Below are 21,612 nucleotides of genomic sequence, written 5' to 3' on the forward strand. Positions count from 1 at the left end.
CCTCTTGTATGTAGGCCGCTGTCACAATTCCAGTCCTTGCTGCCAGACCAGCCCCTGAAACGTGGCTGCCTCCACCCTCCCAGCCCGGCCAGCTTTTCCCCGGCCTGCTAATTGGAGCGAGGGACCTCGCTCCCAGAGGCTGCCTGGCCCCCAGCAGCCCTTCCCTGGCTGCAGACCCCCCTCCGGGCCATGCTTCCTCCCTGCTGGGCTTGCGGGCTGAGGCTGACACATGCACCAGACAGGAGCTTGGGGGAACTTCCCCCCCACCCCGCCCCCACTCCCCAAAGCACTTCCTTAGCGAGCACATCTCATTACTGGGCTCCATTTTCTGGTCCTGCACATGCTCCCCTCACGCTTAGCTTTCTGGTGCTACCACCTGTCACCTTCCCGGCGTGGCTTTTAATAATGTAAATCTCCCCTCTCTGATGGCATCACCGCTCATCATGTGCCATCTGGCGCCACATGAGCTCACCCGCTGGCACCCCTGAGAAGCCAGCCACCCAGCGCAGAGACAGTACCCTGTCTTTAAGGGGGTTCGGCTCTGGCCCAGCCCCCAATGAACAGGTTCAGGCTCTGCTGGCTTTGGTGGAAGGGACAAGCCTCTTCTCTGGCTCCATCTGACCCAGGACGCTCACTGCAGGGCGAGTGGGTCAGGGGCCCCTGCCCTTTCACCTTCGCCAGCGGGCAACTGGCTTTGGGCAAGTCACTTAAGTACCCACTGCCCTTAAAGTAAGGATGATGGTGATAATGGCCATGTTAACGTTCCCCTAATAAAGCTGTTGTGGGGAATCAAATGGAAATAAGGATGAGAAGGTCCCCTGTAAATATAAAATTTGGGGCGCCTGAGTGGCTCAGTCGGTTAAGCATCTGACTCTTGGTTTCAGCTCAGGTCATGATCTCATGGTTTGTGGGTTCAAGCCCCACGTCACGTTCTGTGCTGTATGGAGCCTGCTTGGGATTCTCTCTCTCCCGCTCTGTCTGCCCCTTGCCCACTCATGTTCTCTCTCTCTCTCTCTCTCTCTCTCAAAATAAATTTTATTAAAAACTTTTACTGGGTGGCTCAGTTGGTTGAGTGTCAGGCTTCAGCTCAGGTCATGAGCTTGTGGTTCATGAGTTCAAGCCCCGCATTGGGCTCTGTGCTGACAGCTCGGAGCCTGGAGCCTGCTTCGGATGCTGTGTCTCCCTCTCTGTCTGCCCTACCCCCACTTGTGCTCTGTCTCTCAAAAATGAATAAACATTACAAAAATTTTTTTAATAAAATTTGTAAAGAAGTTATGGCCATGGTACAGATGGCTGGTGATGAGTCAGTCATGAAGTCACTGATTTTGTCAACACAGAGTAGATGCTCCCCCAGATAGGCCAGGGGAGCTCTCAGCCTCATAGCATCTGCCCTCTTAGCCCCCAGACTCAGCACCGGATCCTGTTCCCCTGGACCTTTTCTGGGGGAATGGCCGCATGAACCTTGACTGGGTCAGTAGGATTACTATTGTAGTTTGGTGCAAAGAAACTCTGTCTGATTTAGTTTGATTCTGCAAGTAACTGAGCTGTGATGCATGGATCTGTATAATTCTGTAAAGATAACTATGTTTGGATGGAACACAACTCTCAGATATGTTTAAAGGCTCCCTCTGTTAACTTAGGGAGCACGGCCCTCTCGTCCACCCATCCCTCCCAGCATCAGGGTTATTCGAGACTTCCAACAGCTCGTCTGTCAGGTCAAGCAGGCACATTGGGTAAATCGAATGGGAAAGGAAAGTCATGTATATGGGGGTCGGTGTGTCGGTGGTGGGTGAGCACTAGAATCTTAGGTTATAAAGTGGAGAGTGTCCTTTACCTAACAGCTGGAAAATTACACCTTTAATCCCCTTTGGAAACTTTTACAGTAGATTTGTCAGAATGTCCTATGCACGGAAGGATGTGGAGGGTTGCTGAATTTCGTGGTAGGTCAGAAAAGTAAGAGTGTTGAGAATACATACTGGGGGCACACTGTTTACAGCTCCTGTCCTCTGATCATCTCTCTTAATGTCTGGAGAATCTTCTGGAAGGGACTAATGAGCCATAAGCAGACAACATGAGCGTATCCAGAACATCTGATCAAGACAGGAAAGAAAGGAATGAAATAAGGGAAACACCACATCCAGATTTTAGAGGTTCAGACCAAATTCAACAGGGAGCGTGTACCTTTGCAAAAGATAGAAGCAGACCACGTAGTCTTTAATTTAATTTGTTGGGGGGGAGGGAGGAAAGTCATTTGATCCCATCGCTCCTGTCACTATGTATGGGCAGGCTCATTCAAGGATTTTTTGCTTTAAGTTTTAAAATTAAGGCTGGTAGGGGCACCTTGGTGTCACAGTCATTTAAGCGTCCGACTCTCGAACTCTGCTCGGGTCATGATCTTGCAATTCGTGAGTTCGAGCCCCGCATCAGGCTCTGTGCTGATGGCGTCGAACCTGCTTGGGATTCTCTCTCCCCCCCCCCCAAAATAAATAAATAAACTTAAAAAAATAAAATAAAAATTAAGGCTGCTAGAAAGGCTTCTGATGTCATTCACCTGGTATAGAAAAGTCTATTTTACACTAGTTGATTTGAGGAATATGCCTTCTTCTTTCCTTCCTTTTTTCTTTTTTCCTTTCTTCTTTCTTCCTTCCTTCTTTCTTTTTTCTTTCTTCCTTTCTTCTTTCTTGAATAATATTTTATATGTGTGTGCTGCTTTATATTCTGCCTTTATTTCTTTGTTGCTTCCCACCTGTCCTTCAAGACAGGGGTCGTGGGTGGTACAACAGCCCAACTTTAGGGGTATGGAAGCCAGGGTCCACACCTGAAGTCACACAGCCACTCAGTGGTGGTGACGTTTGGACTAGAACCCGGTCCCCTGGCTCCTAGCTCACCGTGGTGCCCATCACACCTGGAACCTGTAAGAAAGGAGATTGGCTCATCCCATGCAGGGACCCTTCTGTTATCTCTCATTTCTCCCTCAAGAGCTGAACCCCACCTGCAAATCTAGGGAAAGCAGGAAAGTCACCCTGGTGTGTGGTGAGGTCAGCACAGTGCTCCCTCCGCGGACGTCCAGCCTCCACTCCCACCAGGCAGGGCTGGGGCACCGACTCTGGCTTTCTCTCTTCTGAGGCGGACAAGGTCGCCTAGAGGACAGAGTGATGGATATTTCCGTGGCTCACGTCTGTCACAAGGAACCTCAGCGTCTCCATCGCAGGCACCAGCCTCAGCAGGAAAGACGCAGGGTCCTGGAACAGACTGGTTCTGTGGGTTGGCCGTTCTGTCTCAGCCGACGCGCCCTTCGGTTCCAGACTCTCCTCCGAACCATCCGACTTGTTCACTTTTCTCACTATTCTTGTTGGTGGATTTTGACAAACCTGTCACACTGGCCTCTGGTTTGCCTTGAACCCTTCCCAGACATGTTTTAGGAACTTAGGAATAGATCTGGGGGCACCTGGGTGGCTCAGTCGGGCTCTCTGCTGTCAACACAGAGCCTGCTTCAGATCCTCTCTCTCTCCCTCCCTCTCTCTGCTCCTTCCCCGCTCACTCTATACAAAATAATAAATAAAAAAAAATTTAGGGGTGCCTGGGTGGCTCAGTCGGTTAAGCATCCAACTTCAGCTCAGGTCATGATCTCATGGTCCATGAGTTTCAAGCCCCAGGTCAGGCTCTGTGCTGACAGCTCAGAGCCTGGAACCTGCTTCAGATTTTGTGTCTCCCTCTCTCTCTGCCCCTGCTCTGCTCACGCTCTGTCTGTCTGTCTGTCTGTCTCTCTCTCTCTCTCAAAAATAAGTAAACATTGAAATTTTTTTTTTAATTAAAAAAACAAAGAACAGATCTGGAAGGCTCAAAGATAACTCTAATACTCTGCGATCAGGACAAAAATGATGCCCAAATGGCATTTCTTGTGCGGTTGATCTGACTTCACCTTGATTCATTTCTACTGACCTGATTCTTAAAAAGTTGTGGACTGGAGGGCACCTGGGTGGCTCAGAAGGTTAAGCGTCTGACTCTTAATTTTGGCTCAGGTCATGATCTCACGGTTTGTGGGATTGAGCCCCACGTCTGGCTCTGTACTGATGGCACAGGGCCTGCTTGGGATTCTCTCTCTCTCTCTCTCTCTCTCTCTCTCTCTCTCTCTCAAAAAGAAATAAACTTTTTTAAAGAGTGTGGGCTTGGACATCAACGTAAGGAGATTCAAAATATAAAAGTGTAAAAAGACATGCAAGGTGTCAGCACTTAATTGACTCTGAAGCCTCTAGCCTTGTAGGGGAAACGACGTATCCTTGGTGACACAGGTGCACTGAGCATTTCCCGTGGCCGCGACACGGTCCAGGGGCCAGTCACTGTCTCCTGTGTGTCTGTTGAGGGCCTTCATTGCGGGGCCCCACAAAGGACTGTAAACAAAGCTGGCGCATGAGAACGGTGACGGGTGGTCTCTCCCCACCCCCACCAACCTCACCACCATCCATGGTCTTCTCTGTTGCTGAGCGAGCCTTCCAAAGGTCACGTTGGCCAGAGCCTTCCTTAGAGTCTGACGAAAACCTCCAGCTGGGAAGCTTCTGGGTAGAGAGAGGGGCAGTGAGGAGCCCCTACGTCCACACCGGGTTCTCTTCTCCGTGACTAGAGATGGACACGAACATCTGTGCACATGATCACGTGTGGCGGCAACAGTGAGCACCCGTGGGGACCACCCCTCAGGAGCCCCCGTGTGGTGGCCACACCGTGATGGAGCGTCCACACTGCCCAGGAGCGAGGTTCTGCCTCTGTCAATGAGTCTCTCGCAAATCCTCCTGGAGTGTCTCGGGCCGTCCAGGGAGCGGGGGCTGCCGTGGTTGATGAGCAAGACGCCCAGAGCTGCAGCCGGCCCCACCGGCCGCCGAGCCATTAGATAGATGAGGCAAAAGTGGGGTCTTGACCACTGAGGGTGGCTGTTGGTCGAGGAAATGCCAACCTCCTGTCGTTGGAATGTGTCCACTCAGACCGCGCCCTGGTTTTCTGGATCTCATTTTGCCAGTCCTGCCTTTGCGACTGAAAGCAGGGATCGTCCCCCCTGCCCTGAGAGCTGGGAGACGGCTGTGGGTGTTCACGACGGTAGGGACCCTCTCTGTGCTCCGGAGCAGCAGGGACAGGAAGGGCTGAAGCAGGTGCCCCCGGGAACCCACCAGCATCTGCAACAAAAATGAAAACTTCTGGCAAGTCCGGGGGACCGTCTTGATCACAAGTGGTATCTTCAAAGCGCTTTAATTACAGAGGATTAAGCCAAACGCCAAGTGCTGGAATGAGGGAAGAATTGGCACAAAGGAAGTCAAGCAGAAAAACCTAATTTCCTTCCTTTAAGGGGAGAAAAAAAAATATACATTTATTTAAATGAACTGCGAAGGAAAAGAATGGCATTTCCCCACCCCCACCCAGAGTTCAGTGGGTCTTGAAAGGACTGCGTGTCTCCTGGGCCAGACCAGCGGCCAGCACCATCAGCCTGTGTGCAGAAATTGGAGGGCAGGCTCGGAACTTCATTACGATGCAGGAGCACCCCCCACCCCCGGACAAATGACTCGCTAATTCAGCCCCTTCTCTCCCACGTCTCCATGCAGGCCCTTGCCTGGCTTAGCTCATATTTTACATTCAGCACCTCTGGTTACCCAGAAATTGCATGTGAAATTGTGAAATCGAAAAGCAGCGGGCCATGTGACTCCATCAGTTCTGCCTGGCATTTGCATCCTCTCTGACTTGTAGCGCTCAGAGGCCGGGCGAGGGGCTTGGCTTACGGAAAGCCCGGAGGCCCCAGACACTACCAAAAGTTGCCGTCTGAATATGTGCCCTCGGCACACCTGCTGTGTGACTGGGGCAGATCTACCCACACGAGCGGGGCTGAAATCAGCACGGAGACGTTCACAGTGAACGAGAGAATTCCCAGTATGGAACGTAGACCAATGTGCTGCTTGCTGTCACACACACAGTGACGGTGTTTTACTCGTAGGAGCCTGTGAGGACCAGTGCGTAATCCCTAGCGCTGTCTGCAGGGATCCCCCGTGGCATCCCGTTTGTGATTCACGGGACCCGGCGTCCGGGGCGAGAAGTTCTAAAACCTTACCGCTAACACGGTGATCAGAGAATGCTAGGATGTCACAGTTCAGAGGGAGGCGAGTATGGGGGAAGGAGGAAGAGGGAGAGAAACAGGAATCACGCACCCACCCTGCGCTGGTTACTCTGCAGGTCAATTTCTTTCATTCTTCCCATGGTCCCCTGAGAGAGGCCTCATTGTCCCTATCACACAGGTGAGAACACTGAGGCTCCAAGAGGCTGGACCACATACGGGAGGCAGTACTTGTCATGATGTAAAAAGTATGAGCTTTGGTGTCAGGACAGAGGTGGGATCAGAGCCCAGCCTTACCACGAACATTTTCAGAGATTTGGGGCAAGTTCTGGAGCGCTAGTTGTCTCATCTGGACAAGGGTACCTATGCATTGGCTTGTCAGACTCAATAATGTCCTTTGGGTGACAGCACAGCCCTAGCACACAATAGACCCCCAGGAAATGGCAGGAATCGTTATATGACACCCCCCCCCCCCGGCGGGAGAACCAGGATTTAAACCCCGAGAGCCTCACCCCAGCCATGGGTTCCTTCCACTGTGACACCCGGCCTCCAGATCCACCCTGAGTGCTGTTCTGAAGGGATGGGAACCAGCACCGCTGGGACACAGCCAGGGCAACCGACGAGGCCCGTGCCCTTCAATGTTGTACATTGCAGGCCAGTTCCCGTGTCTCAACAGACAGGGAGAAGATAAACAGGAGGGTGCCCTCGCTCCATTATGCACAATGAAGATTATTCTCGGAGCATTTCTGCACGTTGGAAATCTTTTATTTAAAAATGTATAAACCCCTCTCTGCGAAACTGCCTGACTGACATTTCGTCAGACCTGACAACTGATCCGATGAGGAAGGCAAGACATAGAGATGAGGTTTAAAAGAACCCTCTACAGAGCTGCGGGGTTCGCCACGTGGTGTTATAAAAATCATCTGGGGGCGCCTGGGTGGCTCAGTCGGTTAGGCGTCTGACTTCAGCTCAGGTCACGATCTCACGGTCCGTGGGTTCGAGCCCCGCGTCAGGCTCTGTGCCGTGACAGCTCCGAGCCTAGAGCCTGCTTCGGATTCTGTGTCTCCTCCTCTCTCTGCCCCTCCCCCACTCATGCTCTGTCTCTATCAAAAAATGAATAAACGTTAAAAAAAAATTTAAAAAAAAATCATCTGTCTCTCTCTATCTGTTACCCTGTGTATCACCAGCCTTTGTGTCTTGGGAGCCTAGCCCAGTGCTGGAATGTAGCAGGTGCTCACTGCCACATTTGGACTGAACTAGCAACACAGAAGCAGAGGCTGATAAGGGCGCAAACACCTTCCAGTTCCCCAGGACTTGAGCCTCCAGAGCTGTGTGTGCGGCTGCAGCTTGACTTCGGCTCACCTTAGGGCTCAGGGGGGGGGGGGGGGGGGGGGGCAGGCGGCTGATTTCCATGAGTGCTCCGCTAGGCCGTGGGGGTGGAGCGGGCTGGCGGTCGTGTCTGGTCCATGGTCAATTCCTCAGGAGGCGGGTTAAAGGGACCCGCTCCGGGTTCCCACCGAGACGCGCTTTCCTTCCCTGAAATGACAACTCCTGTGCACTCGCTTAATGAGATCCCAAATAACACGTTTCGAACGAATCTTTTTTCACCGTTGCTCCTTGGAACACATTTCAAATGCTGGCCATTAAAAACAGGCCATTTCACAAGCCTTTAATGATGACACTAATAACTGTGGGTTTTTGTCTCCGAGAGTCCTGATGAGCGGAGGCGAAGAGTAAATTATGGAGCTAACGTTTATGTCTGTGGTTTATCGATCTGTGAGGAGTCCTCTTCCAGGGAATTACGCTAGCCCCCAAACCTCGGCCATCCAGATTGCCTGTTCGCCTGTGTGACTGGCCCACCAGCATACAGTTAATTTTCAGTTTATATTAATAAGAAGATAAAGAACACGATGTGCCGTTTCTGTAAGAAAGTAACGGACGTAGCAAAACATGCCACCTGGTAGTTACAAACAGGTCAGTTTTCCTGTTATGTCGTTGTTATTTCCAGGTTATGTCGTTAACCCGTGTCATCATGAGAAGGTTCCCTGCCACGGTGGATGCTCGTGTCCCCAGAGTGCATAGAGGGTGCCCCATCATAAAGTATCCAACGACGTCACTGCACGTCATTTCCCGCCTTTGTTTCCTGCAGGTAAAAGTCATGCTTCGCATCTGTTCCACGTTGGCCCGCGACACCTCCGAATCCAGCTCATTCTTAAAGGTGGACCCGCGGAAGAAGCAGATCACCCTGTATGACCCCCTGACCTGCGGAAGTCAAAACGTCTTCCAGAAGAGAGGCAACCAAGTTCCCCCTAAGATGTTTGCCTTCGATGCCGTGTTTCCTCAAGATGCTTCTCAGGTGGGTGTGGCCCCTCCCACCGTCCCCAGCCACAGGCTCAGGCAGTGTTGATTGGTTCCAAGAAGCCTTCCCCATCCACCAGGACCTGTGAGCTGGGAGGGTGTCTTCCAGAGTGTTCTGACGTGTCAGTTCTTCCGGCTGTGCAACTTGTGGAAACCCGTGGGAGCTCCGTTGAATAGTTCGGTCCCGTTGAATTATCGGTGTCAGGCCTCGGGTGGCATCATCGTGCCAGGATTTCAACACAACACATCCTTGGAGAGAAGGAGGAGGGCGGAGGAGGGCGCCAGTCCGCGGATGGCTTGCAGAAGCAGGGACTGGAAGGCAGAAGCGGAAATTTTAGGAACAAGAGCGTAAAGATGGTGACGCGTGGGGTCCACTAAGAACACCACGCCTGCCTGGGCTCCTGGGTGTGTCGAGGAGCTGGGTTTGAATCAGGCAGAGTTCTAGGGCCCTATGGGGGGCAAGTCCTAGTGAGGCATTGGTGTGGCAGGCAGGGAAACTGAGGCTCACATGCAGTCCTGCGGCCTGAATCGGCGAGGTGGAGTAGAGGGGAAGGAGAGAGGCGAGGGACAGCCGTCCTATTAGTTAGCTGGTGATGTGTTACAACTCAAGGGCTTAAACCAACGAGCATTTATTATTCCTTGTTAATCTATGGTCCGGCCGAGTGTTCTTCCATTTCTAGCTTGGCGCACTTACGTGTCTATCCCATGTTTGGGGGCTGCCTGGCTTTAGGCTGGTGTAGAATCCGCGTTGTTTCTCCTCAAGCAGCAGGCTCTCTGGGGCTTGCACTCACGGCGGTGGAATGATCTGCCTCCCAAGGCCAGGCTTGGCGTTGACAAGGCTTGGCTTCTGCTGCGTTTGGTTGGCTCAGATCTGAGGGGTGGGAAGAGACCCCGCCTCTTGAGTGGTGGCACTGCAAAGTCACCCTGCAAGGGGCGCGTGCACACACGCACGCACACACACACACACACACACACACAGACACAGGGAGTGTGGAGAGTTATGGCCGTTCTGCTCCGAGTATAATTTGGAGGCTCCTTGGGGGCCCAGAGTGCCAAGATTCCTGGACCGGAGCTCCTGGAGCCAATCCCAGTAATAACAGATGTCCACTGGAAGATTCAGTCACACCATCTGGTGCAGTTCATCTGCAGTGAATCGGCACGGCTGAATCTTCCGGTAGACGCGTCACCCAGGTTACAGGTGTGCGGTGACCTGCCTCGCCTGCGTCCTGGCATCAGACGGCTGCATCTCCGGATGCGTTTCCGGCTGGCCCTTCCTAGGATTCGTACAAAACAGGGTGCTTCGGGTGGCCAATGCCTGCAGCGGAGCCTGAGGACAAGGGTGCTCGCAGCTCCTGTTTGTTTCCGACGCTGCATCCGAGTGTAGAAGAGAGGATACTCACACGGGCCCCGGAATCATACCACAGACACACAGTGCATGTTACAGGCTCCATTCGTTAACGAGCTGGGCACATGGTTTCCCCAAAGAGTTTCACCACGAAGAGACAGAATACAAAGAAGTTCGATAGTTTCTCTGTGACTTTTGTGTGCGTGTGTGTGTGTGTGTGGTACCACCCAGCTCACTAATCTAAACCTGACATCGTGTCTAATAAATGGCCTGCACGTAATGTAATTAACACAGTTAAAACTTTTCTGAGGCGGTTCTCCCCAAGTTGCAGAAATTCCAAAGCAAACCCTAAATGAAGTGCGGGCTGTTAATGAGTTTTAGATTTATTCCCGAAAAGAGCCATTTTTAATTGCTCACATTTGCTTACATTTCACACGGGGCTCCACGCGACTGTCACACTCGCTTCCGGAAGCTTCTCTTTTGTTAAATTCGCCAATAATATAATGCATTGCATTTCTCTATTCAATTTGTGGTTTTCGGGAAGTTTCATGTACATTAACCCACTGGACTCTTCTCGGAGTCTGTGCTGTAAAAGAGGGAAGTTTTGCCATGTTCACATCCTGCGCAAGGAAACTGAGGCTCAAAGATGCAGCCTCTCATTCGTAGTCCCTTTCCTGAGCAGACCTCGCTTCCTTCTTTCCTCCCCGTAATCTCTCTGTCCTGCATCTCTGACCTCCCGCCATTTTATTCGCTGTTTACTAGCAGTGTGTCCTTGGGCGGGTCACTGCACCTCTCTGGGCCTCAGCCTCCTCATCTGTAAGCTGAAGACAGACCCAGATCAATGTGATTCATTGAGCCGATACATACGAGATGCTCGAAATAGAGCCGGAGCGTGGCGAGTATTCGATAACTGTGAGCTATCTTTGCCTGTCGTGTCATCACTGATGACAGTCATGGTCAGCCTCAGCACCCGAGAGGTGAGCACCCTTTGAGCCTCCGAGGCAGGAAAGCAGGAAAGTGGACGCGGTGGATTCTGCTCTCAGGTCCTCAGTGGGCTCATGAGCTGCAGCCACCAGGGAGGTCCCAGGCGGGTATGAACTTGGCTTTCTCTCAGTCTCTCGGGACATCAGCTAAGCAATGATTGGAACAGTCCTTGCTCCTCACTGCCCTGGTGGACCCTCCCTAGGACCCATGGTGGCCTTGGCAGTCATCAGCTGCCCCCTCCGGGGCAGACCTCCACTGGGTCTGGCTGTGGGAATGTGTCTTAGTCTGTTTGGGCTGCCGTAACAAAACAGCACAGACTGGCGGGCTTATAAACTACAGAAATTTCTTTCCCACAGTTTTGGAGGCTGGAAAGTCCAAGACCAAATCCTTCCCAATTCACAGCTGTCTTCCCGCTGAATGGGGTGAGGGAGCTCTCTGGGGCATCTTCCCCAAGAAGGCTGATCTCATTCATGAGGGTTCCACCCTCATGACCTACTCACCACGCCCCCCCCCCCCCCCCACACACACAAAGCCTTATTTCCAAATACCATCACAGTGGATGTTAGGTTTCTTGTTTTTTAATGTTGATTCATTTATTTTGAAAGAGAGCAAGCAAAGCAGGGAGGGACAGAGATAGAGACAGAGACAGAGACCAAGAGACAATCCCAAGCAGGCTCCACACTGTCAGTGCAGAGCCTGATGCAGGGCTTGAAACCACAAACCGTGAGAACATGACCAGAGCTGAAATCAAGAGTTGGACACTTAACCGACTGAGCCCCACAGCTGCCCCTGGACGTCAGGTTTGAACATAGCAGTTTTGGGGGCACACATTCAGTCCCTCGCAGGAAGGGCGGTGGGGAGGACTCCAGCATGTGGGTAAGTGGAGGCTTCCTGCTGCCTGCGTCTGTGCTAGGGAAGGCTCCCTGCCTCTCTGGCCCCCCAGACGGAAGGCAGCAGGGGGCCCCCAGGGGCCACTGTCAACCACTAACAATATGAGATGGACAGGCCATTGACCACTGGAACTGCAGGAATTCAGCAAGGAGAGCCCCGTGAGGCCACTCCCGTGTCTCCTGTGGCCACTGGCCTTTGCACAGATGATTCTGGTCCACACACAACCAGCTCTCTCCCTGCCGCCCTCGTCTATTTGGTGGCTGGCTCCAGGTGGGGCTGTGAGCCCCCTGGCTCCCCTCCTCACTTCATGTCCAAAGGAGGCAGAGTTCATGCAGCAAGAACTTCTCCCCCCTCTGCAGAGGTGTCCATGGGGAGTTCCAGATTCTACTGCTCGGGGCGCCTGGGGGCTCAGTGGACTGGCCTCCGACTTTGGCTCAGGTCCTCATCTCACGGTTCGTGAGTTCAAGCCCTGGGTCGGGCTCTGTGCTGACAGCAAGGAGCCTGCTTAGAGTCTCTCTCTCGATCTTTCCCTGCCCCTCCCCCGCTTGCGTGCGTGCTCTCCCACCCACCCCCCCGACACCTTAAATAAATAAATAAACATTAAAAAGAATATTCTACTGCCTCAGTCTCAGGGCTTCGAGCCACCCTCTCGCTGCCTAGGTCCTGGGGGTGTGACAGATCCTATGGTCCCCATGGCAGCCTTGTCCTGCCCCCCCCTCCCCCTAAGTCCAGGAGGAGCCCCCGGCAGAGTTGTTGAGGCACCACCAGAGCAGACAGCGGGGCGGGGGTGGAGTATGGTTTTTCAGTTTGGGTTTGGGAGAGAAAATCGATTTCCAAGTATTCACACCCGTTGTACTCATGCAGCCTGGAGCTGAAAACTGGATTCCCACCGGGAGGCACGCTGCCCCGCCGACCGCAGAGCCCGGGTGTTTCACGCCTCTGAGTGCATCCCTAAGTTCGGACTCTGGCAGCAAGGGGACAGCACACAGTGCACTGTTTTGTCCTCCTGGAAGCCTCAGATGCTACCCAGAGAGTTCCCAGATGTCCCAAGTCAGGCCACAAAATGTACTGAGTTCTTGTCGTTTGAGGAGCGGTAGCTTATTGGGTGTTAATGGGGAAATAGCGAAAGTTCTCAGAAGCCTGGCCTCCTCCGAGGACTTGAGAGTCATGTGGCAGACGAGACACAGCAGGCTGAAGAGCATCCATTATAACACGCTGACGAGGGGCCTTTGACACTGTACATTGTATCTGCCCAGAGAGAAAGAAAGGGCTGGTTTTCAAGAGAAGGGGACGTAGCTCAAGAACGAGGAGGGAGGTTGGGAGAGAAAGTCGATGTAGATCACCAGGCCCCTGCTTATGTGAGAAATGCAACGTTTCCCAAGGTCATTTTCTTGAAATGGTATGTCATCTTTTTCCCACTAACAAGCTTGGTCCAATTCTATGCTGTGTGTGTGTGTGTGTGTGTGTGTGTGTGTGTGTGTGTGTGTGTGAGTGAAGGAAGGATCCAGTTAGCAGAGGGCCAGTGGAAAGTCTAAATGCCTTGTCCAGCAGCCCAGAAGGGCAGATCAGGAAGGCCACGAGGTCCATGAAAACGCCGTGGGCTGTGCTCTCTCCCAGCGTGTTGCTGCCTGGCCTGCGGAGGCGGCCGCTGGAACGGGCTGCAAGTCAGCAGAAGGGTGGTTTGCGGGCGGTGTGTGTGAGGCTCGGGCTTGCGAGAGGCAGAGGCACCGGACGGTTTCGAGCGGCCCAGGAATTCCTTTACGGCCTGACCCGTCTGTAGCGCCCCGGCCGTGGGACCGGAGCCCCGGGGCGGCGGGCTCCCCCCGCCGTTGCTCACGGTCCACTCACTGCACGTGTCCCCTCTTGTGTCCGCCAGGCCGAGGTGTGTGCTGCAACCGTGGCGGAGGTGATCCAGTCTGTGGTCAACGGGGCGGACGGCTGCGTCTTCTGCTTCGGCCACGCCAAGCTGGGTCAGTGAGAGCCGTGCTTGTCTCTGCTGTTTGTGTTCCGAATCACGCAGCCCGTGCTCCAGCGCGGGTCCCGGGGTCTGCGTCGGCAGATGGAAGGCGGTCGCCTGGACTGAAGAGTCACCAGTAACGGTTCCTGCTGCTAAAATGCAATGCCTGTCCCGAGTGGAGACCCGGTCACCTGGGAAACGGGGTGGGGTTCTTCCCACTTGGCCCAGAGAGCCAGCAGGAGGAGGGACCCGCGCGGAGCAGGGGCTCTTGGGTTCGGGGCGGTGGATGGAGCCCTCCGGGGAAAGCCCAGAACCGTGTCAGGACCTATCTGGGGAGCACCTGACAGCCGACCTTGCCTCCCAGCCTCTGGCCTGTGCCGGAGCGAGAAAGGACAAGGGGGTCAGGGGGCCAGGGGAGCACCCGGCCAGTTGGGTGCTGTGGGGTTGGATGATTGGACCCCCTTAGGGTGCCTTCGTACTCCTGGCCTGTGTCCCTCGGCTCGGCAGGCCTCACTTTCCAAGTCGGTAATTTGGGGTGCTCCCAAAGCACCCCTTTGCAGGGAGGGAGGCCGGTTCTAGGCCGGGACCGGAAACTCCTATCACCTCACTTCTGTCCTCTTGATCTCTGATCAAAGCAGCAACCCAGAGCTTAATAGAATTTGCTCATGCTATAAAAAGAGACACAGCATTGAACTTGAGGAAGGATATAAAGTGTAAGTATGTGCAGTTAATCTGTGGGGTGGTGATAAAAAGGGCCGTCATAGCGTTGAAAGATGTCTGCCTTCCCACCGCGTGTGAGACAGTGCAGCGACCGGATGGTGTGGGATCCTCCTCGAGGGGAGCCGTGACTTCATCCTGTCTGGGCGCTCACGTTCTTTATTACAGCCATTTAGCGCGTAGTACCGGGAAAGGCTTACCGCTTCCCTTGCCTCTTCCTCTCCTTCCTTCCCTCCCCCCACCTCCCCTGTGGAGGGGGACACTCAAGCCGTGTTCCTGCCTTGCCTCGCCCCGCCCCCAGGGAAATCCTACACCATGATCGGAAAGGACGACTCCATGCAGAACCTTGGCATCATCCCCTGTGCTATCTCCTGGCTCTTCAAGCTGATAAACGAACGCAAGGAAAAGACGGGAGCCCGCTTCTCGGTGCGGATCTCAGCCGTGGAAGTGTGGGGCAAAGAGGAGAACCTGAAGGACCTGCTGTCTGAGGTGGCCACGGGCAGCCTGCAGGACGGCCAGTCCCCGGGCGTGTACCTGTGCGAGGACCCCATCTGCGGCACGCAGGTGATTGGCTCTGGAGCTCAGTGTGGGGGAGGGGGAGGGGTCCAGAGTGGCTCCTCGCTGGGGAGGCTCCCCTGTGACTCACTCCACTGCACACGGGGGAGGCTCGTGAATGTTTACCTACAGGTGGACGGGGACTTTACGGCCTGCAGCTGGCTGCAGGGCCATCGGCCCCTAACCTAAATATTTGTACCTTGGATCTAACTGACAGTGAGCAGCAACCACAATTATCGGAGCCCTCGGGGGCAAATTGAATTCACTTTCTTTACGCCCCCTCTCAAGAAAAAAAAGAAAGTACAGTCTTTCTTTTGTGTAACAACAAGCCGAAATATTTACTGCTCTGCACAAATAGCTCCAGCCATTACTGGCGCTGTTTACGGCTCTATAAACTGTGTTTCTGGCACTGGTTTACAGCTGGGTTAGTAGTGCCGTAGGAAACGCTAATAACCACTTTCTAATTAGAACCATGAAATAATTGCTGGAACCGTGGAAGCCAAGAGAGGCTCCAGTCCACCTTCGCGGGAGGTGGTGCCTGTTCTGTGCGTCTCACGCTTGCCGGCTGACAGCAGGTGGAGTGCGTCTGGTTCATATCCAGAAGAATCTGCCCTTCCAATCTCCAGAAGGCTTTATTTCCTAGTTTTTTTCTGATAAGTGTTCATTTTGATGAGTGCCTGCCTCATCCCCGGTGGGATTGTTTTCTCGGGCGAGGTTCCCTCCAAGTTGCACCCATCTGTTCACACCTGGCCGTGTTCTTCCCCGGCTCAAAGCACCTCAGATCCTTCCATTTCTGTTATGAATCCCCCATTGCAAACCTCCTCATGATTTGTGAGGTCCTACGTGACCCCTGCCTACCTTTCCAGCATCATCTCTTGCCATGCCTCTTTTTTTTTTAATTTTTAAAAATATTTTATTATTTATTTCTGAGAGAGAGAGAGAGTGTGTGTGCGCATGCGCGCGCGCGCATGTCGGGGAGGGGCAGAGAGAGAGGGAGACACAGAATCTGAAGCAGGCTCCAGGCTCCAGGCTCCGAGCTGTCAGCACAGAGCCCAATGCCGGGCTCGAATCCATGAACCGTGAGATCATGACCTGAACCGAAGTCGGACGCTCAACTGACTGAGTCACCCAGGCGCCCCTCTTACCACTCCTCTTAAGTAACATTCAGGTCCCTTAAAAAAGGCAGCGCCCCTCAAACTTCACTGTGCATATGAATCACAGGGGATCTTGTGAAAATGCAGGTTGTGGTTGAATCCATCTGGGATGGGGCCCTGCTTGTGAATTGGTAACGAGCTTCCCAGTGATTGAGCACACTTTCAGTTGGAGGGCACTCAGACACCAGCCATCGTCCCTCTCCCCTCTGCACATCCTCCCCTCTGGCTCTTCATCTGGCAAAGTCCCTATCCTTCAGATGTCACTTCTTCCAGGAAGCCCTCTTAGATGGCTCTCCTTGGTCATCTGTGACTGCCCAGTTAGTTCTCCCACTAAGGGTGGGTACCATGTCTGACTACGATTGGCCGTTGGTAGTTTAAAAAAATTTTTTTTTACACTTATTTATTTTTGAGACAGAGAGAGACAGAGCATGAACAGGGGAGGGGCAGAGAGAGAGGGAGACACAGAATCGGAAGCAGGCCAGAGCCCGATGCGGGGCTCGAACCTGCGGACCGTGAGATCGTGACCTGAGCTGAAGTCGGACGCTCAACCGACTGAGCCACCCAGGAGCCCCTACTGTTAGTAGTTTCAATAGAGGCATCAGATACCACTTGGATGTGGAATCTAATCAGAATCCAAACCACTTGGTCATTCAAAGCCTAATCCAGCGGTCCTCAAACTGTAGTCTTTCTCAGTCACCTGGAGGACTTGTGAACACAGGGTGCCGGGCTCCCCCTCTAGAATTTCCGATTCAGTAGGCCTGGGATAGATCCCCAAAACATGCATTTCTAGCAAGTTCCCACGTGACGCCGATGCTGCTGGTCCAGGGACCACACTTCACTTTGAGAACCACTCTTCTGAAGCATCACAGCACCTGTGACAGAAATCATTGTCACTTCGCCTGCTGTTGTCTCTCCAAGAATTACCTGGATGCTCAAATATGCTGTGGCCTCCGTTCCCTTTTGTAATAACTCTGCCCGTGAAGCCCCCACTTGGGTGAAGGACCCGGTTAACTGAGGGCTAAGAAGAGATCAACAGCCTCTTCATTTTAACTCTTCGTGTCGAAAAATCTCAAAAAACCCTTTACCTTTTTTTCTGCCATAATCATTCAAACGGTGACCTCAAACACCCCAGAGTCTCTCTTTGAAGTTCGGGGATTTTGAAGGTCCCAGGTGCCAAGATCAGCTCTCAGAGTTCAGAATTACAAGTGCAGTCAGAGTCGGGATAGGAAAGTGTCAGAATGTGTACCGACCCCAAGGCATATACCGCAAACCATTTCTTTGAATAAACGAGATGTTTCCTTTTCTCCCCCCCCCCAAAAAGGGGTGCTAGTCAAATTCTGATACTATCGTTCTCATTAAGGTTTACTCTGATTTCCAAGGGATCTCATAGGATTAGGACACGTGGCCCATGATGCTTTCTTAGTTAATAAGTACCATGAGCATGAATTTAGGGATTAAAGATAAATTAAACAGTAGAGATGAGACAGTCAAGTATGTTGGGTGTTTTCATGCATCTTTTTTTTTTAATTTTTTTGGTGTTTATTTTCTTATTTTTGAGAGACCGAGTGTGAGGGGGTGAGGGGCAGAGAGAGAGAGAAAGAGACACAGAATCCGAGGCAAGCTTTCCAGGCTCTGAGCTGTCATCACAGAGCCCGACGCGGGGCTCAAACCCACAAACCGTGAGATCATGACCTGAGCCGAAGTTGGACGCTTAACTGACTGAGCCACCCAGGGGCCCCCAAATGTTCTAATCTTAGAGATCAGGATGCAAAGATCCTGAGATCACGTCCCTCGTGTGTTCTTGGGTGGGTGGGTAGCTGAGGCGGGGGCGGGGCGGGGGGGAGTTTACTATCCTCTGCAGAGATCAGGCTGGGCCCCCTGCTCCCTGCCGTTCACTCGGATACAACCATTTGCTATTCACACCTGCTATTACTTAAATTGTGAACCTACGTTCCGTGCCATACGTGGGCTCATTATGGACTTCCCGAAATGGATTGGTTGGGAATGGCAGGTGAGTACAGGCCGTTGTTCCGGAAGGACCCTCGGCCTTCGAGAGGCACGCGGCTTTTCCGCAGAACAGAGAGCCAGGTGTGGGCAGCACGCCGGCCCTCCTCCGGCTGGGGCCTCAGCTCTCGGCTTGTGTCTTCCAGCTGCAGAACCAGAGTGAGCTGCGGGCACCCACGGCAGAGAAGGCCGCCTTCTTCCTGGACGCTGCCATCGCCTCCCGCCGCGGCAGCCAGCAGGACTGTGACGAAGAAGGCCACCGCAACTCGCACATGCTCTTCACGCTGCACATCTACCAGTACCGCATGGAGAAGAGTGGGAAAGGAGGAAGTAAGTGGCCCCATCTCCACCCAGCAAGAGACCCGCCGTCGAGGGCCACCGTGACCCTTTTTGTTTCTAAAGTGGGCGACGCGCCCAACGTGGGGCTCGGACGCACACCCCTGAGACTGAGAGCCGCGTGCTCTGCCAACTGAGCCAGCCAGGCGCCCCCTGACCCTTTTTTCTTAAGCGGGGTACGATTCCACCGGTATGGGCTTTGCTCACCTGGAGCTCCAGACAAACGTCGAGTCTGGACTGCGGTTCACTTTTGAGCTGTCGGGGGGGGGCGAAGGTCGTTTACAAATGTAACTACTGCCAGGGGAAGGTGAGCGAGAACTTGAAGCGGAAAAACAACCGTTTAGTACTATCTTTTTGTTCGCAACCTGTACAGGTGCTTTTCATGAAAGCCCGATATTTATGCGCCAGGCACCCTGATGATATGTTATTAATCATTAGCTTGAGTCCCCTCTGTGGAGCTGGAAGAAACAAAGGCGTGCTTTTAAAATAATCTAGAAACCAGACTTTTTTAGAACGAACCAGATTCTGGCTGCCTCCGTCCCTTGGGTGATGCCGGTCAGTGACGTTCTTCTAAGCCTGGGGCCCAGGCCCTGCCCTGTGGGGAGCGTCACTGCCAGGAGCCCAGTCCCCTCTGAGCTACCTATTCGAAGCCAGCACTGACCTCGGTGCCGCGTTCTCCCCTTTGCCTGCCAGGTCGTGCACGCTCCACACACTGGGGAGTATCTCAGATGGGCTCTTGGACCGTGGGCCCCGGGTCCGTGGACCTCACTGCACTTTGCAAGGCAATGTGAGCCGCTAGGCTGGCCGAGCAGCAGCTTCAAAGCCTCTCCATGGCCACGTCTGAGGGCTTTCGAAGCACAGGAGGCTGGTCCCCCTGTGCCCTCTGAATGATTGCCCCAAGGACCTGGGTCCCCGGAAAACAAACAAGAGCCCCGAGTAGGAGATGAACCCCATTGCGTGGAAACTGTGAAGCTAATCGACTAACACAGAGACCATCAACAAACCTGATTCTCGGTGGAGCCTGGAGTTAAGGCATCCAACTGGGATCCGTGGAAGGGCTTCCCGAGTCCTCCACAAGTCTTCTTGCCCAAGACACGGAAACCAGTAGCCTGGAGCTGTGTCTTGAGGACTTCTCTCCCCGCCCCCAGTGGAAGCTCTATCCTTCCCTAATCTCCACGCTTTTGCTGGCTCAGTCTTCTGCCATGGCTGTTCCTCCTTAATTGTTGTTAATTTTTTTAGCATTTATTTACTTATTTTGAGGCAGATAGAGGATGTGTGTGTGCACACGTGAGGGGGGAAGGGGCAGAGAGGGAGAGAGAGAATCCCAGGCAGGCTCCCTGCTGTCAGCACAGAGCCCGATGCGGGGCTCAGTCCCACGAACTGTGAGATCATGACCTGAGCCGAAACCAAGAGTCGGACGCTCAACCGACTGAGCCGCCCGGGCGCCCCCAGCTGTTATTTTACTTCAGGTTTAAAGAAGTCTGATTTACATTCGGTAAAACTTGCCCCTCTTGTGTGTTGTTAGAGGCGTTTTGGCAAATCAGTACGGTTGCGTAAGCACACGACCGTCAGAGACAGAACAAAGCCACCAGCACAGAAAGCTCTCTCTTTGCCCTTTCTGGACGGTCCCTCCCCCCACCTCTCGCCCCTGACAACCACTGATCCGTGTTTCTCCTTTTAGTGTTGCCTTTACCCAGAACAGCACATAAATGGAATCACGTGATCCCCATGTGGCTTTTTGTGTCTGGCATCTTTGATTTAGCAGAACGCATCTGAGATTCATCCGTGGTGCTGTATCACTCGTTTGCTTATATTTCTGGCTGCCCTCGCCTTTAGTTTCAGCTGAGCCTGGAGACTTGCCCCTGCCCCTCCTCCTGCCCCCTGGCCTGAGATCTCACCATCCACCCCGTCCTGGGGTCGTGGTTCCATGAGGCAGCAAGGCTCTGACTGTCAGCCCTGGCTGCTCGCTGTGCTGGCTCCTGCCTGGGAGTCTGGAGACACTGGCCCCACGTGCTGGGCACTGGGTGCCCCTGGAGACAGACCAGCAGCAGCCCCAGTCTCTCCCGAAACCAGCCAGGGTCATAAGGGGGTGGGGGTGGGGACTGATTCTCAGCGAAGGGCTCGTGACATGGCCAGCACTTCCGTTTAGAAAAATTTCTCAAAGAAGGAAACAAGGGATTAGGAGACGGATGAGAAGATCCAGACCTTTAAAATTCATAACAGAAGTTTATCCCCCTAACAGTCTGGGGGGGCTGGCTTTTAAATCCTGCCCTCACTGTTTTTCCTGGATTGTGTCGAAGCAGCACGAACGTGGGAGTCTGAGAAATGTTTTGTTTTTTAAGCTTTTTTTTTAAAGCTTTATTTCTTTTAAGCTGTTTTATTCTTTTAAGTCAATAATAACAGAAATAATCAGAGCCCGCAGCGGATTCTTGCACCGTCGGCAGAGAGTGACTCACAAAAGATCCGAATTTTCAGCCAAGTTGCTTCCAAATGGCGCTGCGCGGAAGGTCTCGGGAGGTGGGGTGGTCTCCTCCTTCTGGGTTTCGAAACCACGCTGAAAACAGCGGTTTCCGGTTTTTCACTTTTGTGTGTGTGTGTGTGTGTGCGCGCACGCGGGGTTCTGCCCTTAATTTGGAACCCGAAAGGGGGAAAGGATCTTGAAAATAAACCGTTAGTTAAGTTGCTTCCACTGTAAGAACTTAAAAGTGCAGCGTCACAGGAGCGTGGGCTGGGACGTTCCCTCGACCCACCGATGCTCCAGCGCTCAGCGCGTCCTGGGCACTTGCAGAATATTTAACATTCCCTTCACCTTCGTATTTATACATCGTGAAGGCACATTGCTCTTAAATAATACATCCAGGGTAGAGGAAAAGGCAAGTGCCATTAATGGCTCCCCGGACTTCCTGGGGGTGTGCTTTTTAATGTATCTGTAGGTGAGAAGGGGAGTCGGTCCACGGACTGCCACCTACCTGCCACGACACCAGCTTCCTGGGAGCAGAGGAATCCGCGCCCGAATGCGCACAGCTTCCAGCCCGTGGCTCACTTGACTTGTGCGAATTTGTATCTGTTTAAAATATAATGAGAGATTTGAAGTGGTGTTTAAAAATGGAAGGTTTTGTTTACTTATCATAGATAAGTAATAATCCCTGTGGACCTGGCAGCCAGAACTCAATTAAAGGGAAATTTATTAATTAGTTACCCTGCAGGGAAGCAAAGAGCA

General features: G+C 53.0%; 1 protein-coding gene across 4 annotated transcripts in view; it reads left to right on the forward strand.

Annotated features, from left to right (window-relative positions):
* Nucleotides 1–21,612, forward strand: part of KIF26B (kinesin family member 26B) — a 468,318-nt gene that overhangs the window by 373,468 nt on the left and 73,238 nt on the right. For all 4 annotated transcript variants that reach the window (XM_086693326.1, XM_086693330.1, XM_086693327.1 and 1 more), the window contains 4 exons: nt 8,241–8,447; nt 13,546–13,639; nt 14,645–14,907; nt 18,203–18,386. In XM_086693326.1, the coding sequence (XP_086549452.1) occupies nt 8,241–8,447; nt 13,546–13,639; nt 14,645–14,907; nt 18,203–18,386 (748 nt within the window). The remainder of the gene's footprint in view (nt 1–8,240; nt 8,448–13,545; nt 13,640–14,644; nt 14,908–18,202; nt 18,387–21,612) is intronic.

The sequence above is a fragment of the Puma concolor genome, chromosome E4, assembly GCF_028749965.1.
Source record: "Puma concolor isolate L17-30 chromosome E4, mPumCon1.1.hap2, whole genome shotgun sequence".
NCBI classification, from domain to species: domain Eukaryota; kingdom Metazoa; phylum Chordata; class Mammalia; order Carnivora; family Felidae; genus Puma; species Puma concolor.